A 13304-nucleotide genomic window follows, 5' to 3' on the forward strand; every position below is an offset into this window, starting at 1 on the left:
TTGTCTCTGGGCTGAATTTAGAAGTTCACTTTTTCTGTTAATCACTTCAATTCGAGGAAGTCTGGTCTGTTATCTCTGTACCACTAGATATCCTTCAAGGAAGTCTGGTTTGTTATCTCTATACCACTAACTGGCCTTGCAGGTGGACTGAATCAATCAGAATTTACTAGCAAAAAGCTGTTCCTAGCTCCACATTTCCCATTTCCAACCAATCATATTGTTCCCCATGTCTGTGATGCTTCAGACTTTGTGACCAAGTATATTTTTTTCGCCATTTATGATGCTGACTTCTATTTTTTGGATGTTCCTTCTTTTGTCTATAAAAATGATCTGTCAGCTCATTTAGGGTCTTAACTTGCTGAGGAGGCTGAGACCCTATTTATTAGCGAATTTGAACTTTACTGATAAATTCATTGTGCTCAGAGCTCTATGCCTCAGTTACTTTAATTTCAATTGGAACAATACAGTATAAAAGGAAAATAATCTCTAATGGAAGGAATTTGTGGGGGAGGGGAGGAAGAGGATTACACAATGGGAAAGTCCTGTTGCACAAAGTGAGATTTGAGCTCAGTCTTCTTGAAGAAAGTCAGGGAAGCCAGGAGGAAGTGAGGAAGAAAGTCATTTCAGTAAAGGGAGACAGCCAGTGGAAAGGAATGAAGTCAGGAGGGTGTCCTTACATGTGGGGTTGTAAAGTATAAGAAGACTTGAAAGATTGAAATGAGCCAGGTTGTAAAGGGTTCTGAATGTCAAAGAGTATTTTATATTTGATTCTGGAGGTAATTGGGAACCATTAGAGTTTGTGGTGGAAGTGAATGTTGGGGGAGTTATATGACATGGTTGGACCTGTGCTTTATGAAAACTTCTTTGTTAACTCAGTGGAGGTTGGATTGAAGTAGGGAGAGACATAAGTCAGGGAGACCAACCGGCAGACCATTGAAGTAGTCCAGTTACAAATCAGTGAGGGCCTGCATCATTGCCAGGGTAGGGGCTGTGTGAGTGGAGAGAAGGGATTGTGTAGTAGAGATGTTGTGAAGGTAGAATTGACAAGATGATAACAGTTGAGTTATGTGGGTTGAGTGTGAATGAACAGCATAGGATGACACTAGGGTTGTGAATCTGGGTGACTTGGAGATTGGCTGTGCCTTTGACAGTAACAGGAAAATTGTGAATAGGGGATTTTGGAGGAGGGAGGAATGATGAGTTCTGGCCTGGATATGTTGTGTTTGAGGTAACAGAAAATACCTTTCTTCCCCACCAGTCACTATTCTAGAATCCTTGCAAAGTTAAAGAACAAACAAATTGATTAACACGTATCAGAGAGAAGCTTTTACTGTACAAAAGGGAGAAACTGAACAACCATATTTAATATGTTGCTGTCCCCACTCTCCACAGATTTCTCTGGGGACTTCTGTCAATTTTAAAGAATATCCTTGGGCAGCTAGGTGGCGCAGTAGATAGAGCTGTGGCCTTGGAGTCAGGAGGACCTGAGGTCAAATTCAACCTCAGATACATGATACTTACTAGCTGTGTGACCCTGGGCAGGTCACTTAACCCTGACTGCCTCACCAAAAGGCAAAAAAAAAAAAAAAAAAAAAAAGGACATCCTTACCTGAATCTTATTTGATATTTAAATGGGGTGTGGTGTGTGTGTGTGCGTGCATATGTGTGTGCACACATGCTTGCACGTAAGTACCTGTAAAAATGTTTTGATTCTGTTTTGGTTTTCCCTTCTAAAAGCAGGTATGACTGAGTGGCTTCATGGAAGCAGATTTTTCTTGCACTATAGGAAAAGTTCAGCTCCTTAGAACTTACAAGTCATTGCATAAAGGAATTTTTATGTTTATTTGTAGTTATTAAAGTGAAATATTTTTTAAAAAATTATTGTGTGAAGCAATGCTAATTAATATTTTAAGTCCATTTCTAGGGAATATAAAAATACCAAATAACCTAAATTCAAGGATCATTTCTTAGGCATATGTGACAGCATTTGGTAACCAGAATAGCTAATTGTCATGTATGTCATATATAGTTCACCATTTTATAAAGAATTAGAACACAGAAATATATTTAATGCAAAACTATGCCACTCATAATTTGAAAGTATTGAATATCAAAAACTGAGTCACGCAGCATGATTATGAGATTTCAGATGATCAGTTTATCCTGGAAAGCAGATGATATTCTCTGGAGTGGAAACCAAACAGAACTGTTGGGGACATGCATTTAATCATCATACCCTTACCTAAAGACTTCCCAGCTTAATAGAATTTGTCAGAACTTATGCTCTGAATACATTGTTGCTCATCTTTTTTTTCTAAGAGGACCAATGACATCATGATGTTGGAGAATGGATGATGTCTTGACTTGTGCATGAATTGGATTTAAGTGAGGCAGTTACAGAGTTGTCAGCCTTACTGTCTTCCAGAATCATCGAAGTCTAGTGGCAAGACAAGAGTCAAGATGACTAGTTATGGGCTGGGATGCAGCAGTTGACCTTGGTGTCTTTGATGTCTGACCAAGCTCTAAGTGCTTTATAGCACCTGCTTCAGCTGCCTTCATGGCCATTGGAACAAATTGTCCCCACATACCTATTCCAACAGGGGAAGTCTTCACATGCTTGGAGTAGATATCCCTCTAACTCACCAAAGGGTTTAAGGCTTGTCAGTTACCCTCAACCTGGGTTAGCCCATCTGCTGAGACAGTTTTACTGGGGTGTGGCTGCTGCTTCTGGAGCCACCAGTGAGATATACATACTAAATATATATTCTTTCATGACCACAGAGCTGCATATACATGAAATATGACAGTGGTTGTTGTCCTTCATTCTTGAAGAGGACCAAAATGACATCACTGTGTTAGGAGTCAAGTTACAGAGTATCTAACTGTAGCTGATCAGACCAATATGAGCTCAGAAAGCTGTACCACAGGTTAGGCACAAATAGTCCATTCTCTAAATTTGCACATCTTCCATTTCTTTTGAGCTACTTCAGTTCTGCTTTGCTCATAGAGCACAGCACCTTCTCTAATGAGGTCACACCGTGCTGGATGGTCCTGTGCCAGTGTCTCCCATGTCACACAATCAATTCCAAAGTTCTTAAGAGAGACCTTGAGAGTGTCCTGGTGTTGCTTTGCCCTGTGTGAGTTCTCCATAAGAATCTTTTTGACAAACATATGTTTGACATTCAAACAACTTGGCCAGCCCATCAGAGTTGTGCCCTTTGCAGTAAGTTTGAATGCTTGGCAGTTTAGTTCGAGAAAGGGTCTCAGTGTCTGGTATCTTATCCTGCCAGGTGATCTTCAGAATCTTCCTAAGACAATTCAAATGGAAGTGATTCAGTTTCCTGGCATGGTGTTGGTGTACTGTGTCCAGGTTTCACAGGCATACAGCAATGAGGTCAGCACAGTGCCTCTGTAGACCTTCAGTCTGGTAATCAGTCCAATAACTCTTGTCTTCCACACTTTCCTTCAGAGCCTCCCAAACACTGAGCTAGCTCTGGCAATGCATGTGTCAACCTCATTATCAATGTATACATCCCTGGGAAGTATACTGCCAAGGTAAGTGAACTTATCCACAGTATTCAAAACTCCATTTGCTGTAACCAATGGTTCCACATATGAATGGTATGGTGCTGGCTGATGGAGTACCTGTATTTTCTTGGCATTAATTGTTAGGCCAAAATTAGCACAAGCAGCAGAGAATGGATCCATACTTTGTTACATCTCAGCTTCAGAGGCTGCACTGAGTGCACAATCATCTGCAAATAGAAAATCATGCACCTAACACACCCTCTACTTTGATCTTGGCTTGTAGCCTTTTCAAGTTGAAGAATTTGCCATCAGTGCAGTAGCTGACCTTGTAGCTGACTTTGATACATGTTCTTCCTCATTGAAGACATTTGACAACATGGATAAAAACATCATGCTAAAAAGCATGGGAGCAAGCACACAGCCTTGTTTCACTCCATTGGTGACTGGGAAAGGGTGAGAGCATCATCCACTCTCCATAACCCAGGCATGCAAGCTGTCTTGAAATTAATGTACAATATTGATGAACTTTTTAGGTAACCAAATTTTGACATAATTTTCCATAAGTCCTAGAGACTGACAGTATCAAAGGTCTTGGTCAGATTTACAAATGTTGTGTACAGATCTCTGTTCTGCTTCTGGCATTTCTCCTGGAATCAGGCAGCAAGCACCATTTTGAATGTTCTTTGGCCCTTTCTGAAGCCATAGTGGCTCTCAGGTAGATGACTGTCTTCCAGGTGAAGGATCAGTCTATCAAGGAGGACTCTGGGAAGAATCTTGCCAGCAGTGACTAAGAGAGAGACCCCCCCGTGATTGTCACAGGACAATCTATTTCCCATACCTTTATGGAGATAGACAATGGAGGTGTCCTTGAACTCCTGGGGGATAACCTTCTCTTGACATATAACCCCAAAAGTTTCAATCAGCTTTTGTATGAGCAGTGGACCCTTCCCTCACCTTGTAAATCTCAGCTGGAATAGAATCAACACCACGTGCTTTGCCACGTGAAAGGAGCCTAATGGCATTCAAAACCTCTTCTTCAGTTGGAACTTCAACTAGAAAGGGATTGACTTCAACCTAAGGTAAATGATCAATGGCTTCAGCATTGATTGATGATGGTCTGTTGAGAACACTATAGAAGTGTTCAGCCCATCTCTCTAGGATCATGTCCTTATCACTAAACAATGTGGCTCTATCAGCACTGAGTAGTTATGATACACCATAGGTCTTTGGCCCATAAATAGCCTTCAGGACGTCATAAAAATGCTTTGGATTGTTGCTATTAGCATAAAGCTGAAGTTCATCTACCTTCTTACTGAGCCAAGAATCCTGCATCTGTCTAACTTCACTCATACTTTACCTTTGATGGAATTAAATGCTGCCTTTTTAGAGATGGATGAACTATCCAACTGGTAAACCCTGTGGAGTTCTCATTTTTCATTTAGCAACTTTGGAATTTCACCCTCATTTTTGTCAAACCACTCTTGATGTTTGTGAGTGTTCTGACCCAGATGAGCAAATGCAGTGCTGTACACCCAGTCTCTGAAACCTGCCCACTCCTTTTCTGCTGCACTATTGCCAACTGTGTGTTGGCTTCACTTTCCCTCCAAGTTAGCAGCAAACTGTTCCTATGCAGAGAAGTACTCCAATCTGTTGACAATTCTTCTAGTAGTCATTTTGCCTTGGGGTCACCACTTTTGTTGAATGTGAATATGTAGCTTGTAGAGGATAAGTCTGTGATCAGTCTATCACTCTGCACCATACATTGCCTTCGTCACTCTCACATCCTGTCTGTCTTTTCTCCTTACATAGTATATTAAATGACAGTATTTGCTGTGAGGGTGCATCCCCAAAGTTGTATTGTGTTTCGTGTACACTCAAACAGTATTGGTGATGAGAAGGTCATGAGATACACAAGTCTCCAGTAGTAAGTAACCGTTGCTGTTGCTCTTTCCAACTCCATTCTTCCTAAGGACTCCTTGCTATGACTGGTAGTCTGAACCTACTCTAGCATTAAAGTCACCCAGAATTATAAGCTTGTCCTCTTTGGCACATTGATGAATAAGGGTCTCCAGATCTTCATAAACTTCTTCCTTGACCTTATCAGGGTTCGTCATGGTGGGAGCATTGGCACTGATAATGGTGTTGTGGTGTTTTCCTGCAAGTGGTAATTGCATTGTCATGAGCCTGTCATTCACTCCTTTTGATAGGCATACAAGCTTGTTGACAAGATAGTTTTGATTGCAAAACCTATACCGGTTTCATGGCACTCCCCTTCACTGCAGCCACTCCAGAAAAATGTGTATTCAACTCTAACTTCAGTAAGCTGACCTTCATTTGTCAGCCTTGTTTCACCCAGTGCTGCTATTTGGATGTGATGCCTGCTGAGTTCTCTCACAAGAGCTGTTCATCTTTCAGGTCTACTGGATTTTGTGTTGTCTGTAAGTGTGCACATATTCCATGTACTGATGGTGGGTGGAATCATCTTTGTGGAATTTTTTTGTACATTTTTTTGCGTTTCAACCACAGGATGGGATCCCCACCTGCCACAGTAATCAGTTCAGGGTTGGGTAAGCAGACACTTTTTAGGGCACCTTTTCTAGCCCCTTCCTCACACCAGTAAGTGAGCAGTGTGATCCTTAAAAGGCTGCTCAGACACCCAGGGGGCTGCCAAATTCCACTGCTGCTTCCAGTGAAAAGATGACTCCATGGCCTGAGCCACATGTGTACGGCACTGTGACCACAGCTCCCAATGGATCTGCTGCTTCGTCACTTGCCTGCTGCCTCAGGATTTTGAGATAGGTAAGATGGTAAAATGTTATGGATGATTCCTTTTGGTTTGTGTGTAAATTGGGTTTAAGTGTGGCAGAGTTGCACAGAGTTTTCGACCTCACTCTCTCTGCCAGAGTCATCACAGTCTAGTGGCAGGACAGAGTCAAGATGACTGGTGATGGCTCAAGATGCAGTGGCTGTCTTTGGCCTCTTCTGTGTCTAACCAAGCTCTAAGCACTCTGTAGTGCTTGCTCTAGCTGCCTTCGTGGCTTCTCCACCAGGAGAAGTCTTCACATGCTTGGGGTAGACACCCCCTTAACTCACTGATGAGTTTGAGACCCCATGGTTACCTTCCGCCTAGTTTAGCCCGTCTGATGAAACGGTTTACCCGGGTGTGGCCACTGTGCATGCTACCACAGCTTCTTGGAGCCACGGGTGAGTTAGGTGGACCAGGTGGATACCAAGGGTGGAAAGCAGCTCTGAAAAGGGCTCTACCGCCTTCACTCCTGAGGTGCTAGTCTTTCCTTGAACATACCCTATACCCCCGTGAAGTTTGACAGCATTACTTTAATGGAGGAATAGAAAATGTCTTACTAATATTGCCTCAGTAATAGATCTATAGATAGATATACATAAAGACATATATGTATAAATATGTATGTATTGTATGTGTATTTATATGCCATTGATTTTCTAAAATTTTGAAGTGGGTATGCACTGGAATTCAGTGTTGAATTGCATGTGAGAATGTCATATATTGTTATAATTTCTTTATATCCTAGGCAAGATACATATTTAAGTAGTTATTGATCAATCTGCTTTTCTGGATGTATAAATAGGTAACTTGATCTTACAGCAAAATGTTTGGATCATGATATTCCTTAATTATAATACTTGTTAATTGTTAAATCAGTGCCTTCAGTGACTTTAATTATAAAAATAACCCTAGTGCTGACATAATATACTTTGTCCTGTAATGACTGTCAGATGAAAATAAGCAGCCAATTAAATTTATGATATAAAGTAAAGATAATTATCTTTCTCTCTTACAGATGATGAAAATAAGATCCAACCCAGGAAAAAAATGTACACAGTAAGCCCACCTCCTGATGGATATGCTCCATGTTCTCCAGAATTCGCTGATAGCAGAAAATCAGAAAAATCTGGGAGCACTGATGACACAGAAGGTAAAGAGTTTTAAGAGTTGGTCATTGAGAACATATGCATTTTTAAAGGTTAATTAATTAATTATTTCTGTCTTACAAAATATTAAAAGTTAAACCCTTCTTTATACCACAATTATAACTACTGGCCAGTTTTCAAGAGAATATGTTTAGAATAGGTAAATCTAGCTTATTTGGAAGAGAAAAATAATTAATAAATCAATGATATTTAATTGATACCTTGGCATAGTTCCATTATCTTATAGTACTAGCTGTGAAAATTACATCTCCAAGATGTGGCTTTGGATATTCAGCTACAGGGACCCTGTTTGCAATCCTCTTCCTTTTTTTCTTTTTTTTTCTTTCGTTTAGGCAATAGGGGTTAAGTGACTTGCCCAGGGTACACAGCTAGTAAGTGTCAAGTGTTTGGTCTGAGGCTGTATTTGAACTCAGGTCCTCCTGACTGCAGGGCCAGTGCTCTATCCACTGCGCCACCTAGCTACCCCTATCTTCTTACTTTTTCAAGAAGCATAGTATTGAGAAAATCTTCTAGAAGAGTGGTTGCCAATGCCTTAAAAATTGGGAATTCTTTTGCTTGGAGTTATCCATAGAACAGGCCATAACGTCTGGGACTCCCCTCTTCAGCCAAGTTGGCATGCATGTCTGTTTCAATGTGCTTCTGCAGGTGTGCCCCGATACTCTGGCTGGCTGCACCATCTCTTGTTCTGGGAAAACCCACTCTCATCGGGATCTCTTCTCTCAGGCTTAGCAGATCTGCATGCAACTTCCATGTTCTTTACCCAAGACAACCACTTCTAGTTCCTGGAGAAATGGAAAGTGATAAAAATCTTCCTATCTCCACTAACCCATGCAGTTTTTTTTGAAAGAAAGACTCAATGGAAAAAAGGCAAAGGAAAACTTCAAAAGAGCTTGAGCTGATCTGTTAGCTCAGTCTGAAACTTTTGTAACAAAGTTTCTGTACTCTTACGCTCACACTGGAGAAAAGATCTATTTATTCCTATGCTTTTTTTTTTTTTTTTTTTTTGGTGAGGCAATTGGGGTTAAGTGACTTGCACAGAGTCACACAACTAGTAAATGTCAAGTGTCTGAGGCTGGATTTGAACTGAGGTCCTCCTGACTCCAAGGCCAGAGCTCAATCCACTGCACCACGTAGCTGCCCCCTATTCCTATGCTTTTTAATTTTTAAAATATAAATAGTTCAATTTTGTTAAAAAAAATCTTTTTCAGCATTATTGATATAAATATGTGATTTTTATTGTTTCTATTTTTGGCATGGTTTATGCTATTTATAGTTTCCCTAATATTGACCCAATTCTGCATTCCTGGTACTAGTCATATTTATCATCTTTTTAGTATGTTGCTATATAGATTCTTTGCATATGGTTCTTTTGTTTTCTTCATTTTATGTCTCCCTGCTTAGACATCAAGATCATATTAATATCATAGAAAGAATTTGGAAGAGTGCCTTCACTTATTTTTTGGAAACAGCTTATATAATATTAGATTAATTGTTTTTTGAAAATTTGGTAGAATTCACTTGTAAATTTCTCTGTTACTTCATTTCCTCACCTTTCAAAAGTTCATATATGATTTGTTCTTTTTCCTTTTATGAGATTGGGTCATTTGAATTTTCTCTTTGTTATTCTTTTAATCTGATTTTTTTTTGCATTTCATTTAGTCGTCAGTTTTGTCAGCATATCAGCAGGCAAAATAATTCCTTTATTTCATCTTAATTTATTATGAATTCTTCTTTTTCATTTTTGATGTGAGCAATTTGGTTTTTCTTTTTAAAATTTAGGTAAGTCAATAGATTTTTTATTTTTTTAACGAATTCAATGGATTTTTTTCTTTCAGTTTTGTTAATCTTGTCATTAATTTTCAAGATTTTTATTTTCATGTTTAATTAGGGTTTTTTGATTTGTTGCTTTTATAGGTTTTTTGGTGTTACATACTCAATTCATTGATTGTAGAATATTCTCAGGTCCTTCTGTTCCCTAAAAAGGTGAGACTAACTCAGTTTACATAATACTAACATAACCAATTGAGTAGCAAAAGAAGTTCAGTCCAACAAATGACTATTTTTCCCATTGAGTTTGATGATATTGAAACACTGTGTTCAAATTTCAAAGAAAATATTTGCAATAGGATTATGATTTAATGAATTAATTACTCAAGCAAGCGCTAACACTTTGTCATATATAGTTCCTTTGTATGTATCTTGGTATGTATCCTCACCAAATATTTTCAAGGGAAAGAAGTAAAAAAAAAAATTTATAGATGGTAACACTTTCATATTTTAATTTTCTCTTCCATTGGGCATCAGCTTAAGTTGTGAAGTGAGTATATGACATTATTTGACAGATCCTAACAAGGTCCATTTGCATTTATAGTGGACAACTGATAATGCAAGATATAAAAGACAGGAGATGGTATTTATATAAAAAACTATTTATTTATAACATTTATTTATTTATTTATTTATTCATCTGGAGAGGTGATGGGGTTAAGTGACTTGCCCAGGGCCACACAGCTACTGAGTATCATCTGTCTGAGGCCAGATTTGAACTCAGGTCCTCCTGACTTCAGGGCCGGTGCTCTATCCACTGCACCATCTAACTGCCTACTGTTTATAACATTTATTAAGCACCTGCTATGTGCCTTGCACTGTGCTAAATGCTGAGGATGCATAAAGAGCCAAAGATAGCCCTGCCCTCAAGGAGCTCACAATCTAATGGAGAAGACCAAAAGCAAACAATTATGTACAAACAAACTATATACAGGATAAATGGGAAATAATTAAGAGAAGAAAGGCCCTAGAATTAAGAGGGTTTGGGAAAGGTTTCAGAAGATACAATGTTAGTTGAGACTTAAAGGAATCCAGGGAAGTCAGCAGGCAGAGTTGAAGAGGAGGGAGAGCATTCCAGGAATGGGGGACAGTAGAGAAGATGCCTGGAGCCAAGAGATGGAATGTCTTACTCATGAAACAGCAAGGAGGTTAGTGTCATTGGATCAAAGAATACATGGTGAAGAGTAAGATTTAAGAACACTGGAAAAGAGGAACAGGCTAGGTTATGATGGGCTTTGAATGCCAAACAGGACATTTTTATTTGATCCTAGTGGTAATAGGGAGCCACTGGAGTTTATTGTGGCGGGGGGGGAGTGATATGGTTGGACCTGTGCTTTAGGAAAATCGCCTTAGTGGCTTTTTGGAGAATGGATTTTAGTGGGGAGAGAGTTGAGGCAGACAGAACTGCCAGCAGACTGTCGCAACATACCAATGTGAGATGAGAGGACCTGCACCAGAGTGGTGATGGTGTCAGAGAAGAGAAGAGACTGTGCAAAAGATGTTGCAAAGGTGAAATTGATAGACTTTGGCAACAGATTGGATATAGGAGTTGAAAGATAGTGAGAAGTCAAGGATATTGTCTAAGTTTCAAGGATGGCAGATTGGGATGATGACGCCCTCTACAGTAATAGGGATAATGGGGCAGCTAGGTGACGCAGTAGATAGAACACTGGCCCTGGACTTGGCAGGACCTGAGTTCAAATCTGGCCTCAGACACAAAACACTCACTAGCTGTGTGACCCCGGGCAAGTCACTGAACTCCATTGCCTAACACAAAAACAAAATAAATAAATACAGTAATAGGGATAGGAGGAAAGTCACAGGAAAGATTTTGGGGAAAAGATTATGAGTTTTATTTTGGACATGTTAGGTTAATTTGTCTATTGGATATCCAGTTCAAGATGTCTAAAAGGCAGTTGTAAATGTGAGATTGGAGATCAGCAGAGAGGTTAGGACAGGATAGGTAGATTTTGGAATCTTTATTATAGAGATGGCAATTAAATATATGGGATCCGATGAAATCACCAAGTGAAGAAGTAAGAGGCACAAAAGAGGACCCAGGATGGAAGCCTATGGGATTCCTAGAGTTAGAAAACGTGATCTGGATAAAGATCTATCGGGGGAGATTAAGGAGTTTGTCCTAGGGACTGAACATGTTTAAGAAATGAAGAGATCATGCAAAAGACCTAAAGAAAACAAAGAAGAATTGAAAGGAAATTAGTGGGTTAAAAACATTAACGTATTTTGTTTTGTACTTGGGATTCCATCTTTCTTTGGTTTTATTACAAGTCTATAGTTGGAATAATATGTTATATTCTCTTACTGTGAAAATTTTTTGAGACTAGATTGGAGAGGACTTATTGAGAGAAAATTTTTGATATGCTAAATGTTGATTTAAAATTATTGCCAAAGTGTATTTTGTTCAGTTCCATTCCTTACATATCATTGCATTTTTTTCAATTCCCTAACAGAGTGTTATATGTGATAGGAATTTAATGAATACTAATTGAATGAATTGCCATGAATGAATCACTGTTTATACTTTTTCTAAGTATTCAGGGGTTTTGTGACTGGTGAGAGACTGGGATTAGAATAATTCTTAACTGGTTTACGTTTTGAAGGTTTTGTTCTTGTACTCAATTATATCATTCATGGAGTATTGAACTAATATTGTAGATCTGAAATTGAAGGGACCAGCATTCTAGTTTACATTACATTATATTACTCAGTTTACAGATGAGGGAATTGAAGCCTATGTATGGTCAAGTGACTTGTTCAAGGTCACACAGAAAGCAGACATCGGAGGTGGAATCATTTGGTTCCTTTTAAAAAATGAACATAAGTCAATTTAACATCAGGATCGAAGATGAAGATAGTAGATTGAGATTTAGAGACCTGTTCTGTCTTTTCTATTCTCCCCCTTATCTATATATCTCTTGTATCATATATAATTTTTACTTTTCCAGGGCATATTTATGTACTTATTTTATTCTGCATTTTATAACTGGACATGAATTGAGTTATAAATCCATGAACCCCAGGGCTTGTTGTATAGGGAAACAGGTCAACAAGAAAGGAGAAAAGAATGCCCAAAAGTATGATAACAGTTTTGTATGTGTATATGGGAGAAATTTTCAACAACTAGCTGTTTTGTTTCAGAATTAAAACAATAAGTTTTCTCTCGGTATTCTTTGTAAAATCCAAGGTAAAGCAAGAAATTCAAGATGAATCATTCTTTACCAAAATTTTCCATCTCAAAATTTAAATAACCACATAAAATTAATTAAAATTGAGAATTTTTTATATAACTAGTCTAGGATGTATTAAAATTGAGATTGATCAGTAAATAACTTGATACATCAAGAACTTTGAAAAGCTTTTTGATTAAAAGTATTTTTCTCACACATTGTGAAGTTGGCTTCCCTATAGTAGTTATCTTCTGGATTTTAAATAAGACAGAAACTAGCATGAATTTCAGTGTACTCTGGGCACTATGGAGTCTCCTCCCAAATGATATCATGACAATTTATTTTACAAAGAGAACTTTGTGGTTTGAGGAATATAGTTGAAATTGGAACTAACATTTAAAAGTACATATTTGATAGGATCTGTACACAACATCAGCAGTTTTTCATAAGTTAGATACTCTTCTAAAAATATAATTCTGATGGGAAAATGTCATTTTCAAGGGAAAGATCAGAAACTTTTGGAGAATAGAGGATATTCCCAAAATAGTTACCTTTTCAGCCATACTCACTCTATAGTTCTCTATAATTATCTTTTCAGTTGGTACCCTTTTGAGGGATATTTGGTATAGATATTAAAACAAGTATTAGTATTATGGTGTTATATATTTGCAATTATAAAAGATATAAGGCTTCCTTAAGATTTCTATCTGTCTGTCTGTCTATCTATCTATCTGTCTATCTATCTATCTATCTATCTATCTATCTATCTATCTATCTATCTATCTATCT

At 38.3% G+C, this 13304-nt stretch overlaps 1 protein-coding gene across 5 annotated transcripts in view; it reads left to right on the top strand.

The window, feature by feature from the left end:
• The window catches only part of ERICH1 (glutamate rich 1), an 89522-nt gene that overhangs the window by 36488 nt on the left and 39730 nt on the right, over positions 1-13304 (top strand). The window contains exons 1-4 of one of the 5 annotated variants that reach the window (XM_027840251.1): positions 3537-3555; positions 5736-5966; positions 6055-6327; positions 7350-7484. In XM_027840251.1, coding sequence (XP_027696052.1) covers positions 7382-7484 — 103 coding nt within the window. In that variant the 5' untranslated portion in view covers positions 3537-3555; positions 5736-5966; positions 6055-6327; positions 7350-7381. The other 4 variants (XM_027840250.1, XM_027840252.1, XM_027840249.1 and 1 more) reach the window with 4 other exon arrangements.

Source organism: Vombatus ursinus, unplaced genomic scaffold (assembly GCF_900497805.2).
Source record: "Vombatus ursinus unplaced genomic scaffold, bare-nosed wombat genome assembly UNPS02014841.1, whole genome shotgun sequence".
NCBI classification, from domain to species: Eukaryota; Metazoa; Chordata; class Mammalia; order Diprotodontia; family Vombatidae; genus Vombatus; species Vombatus ursinus.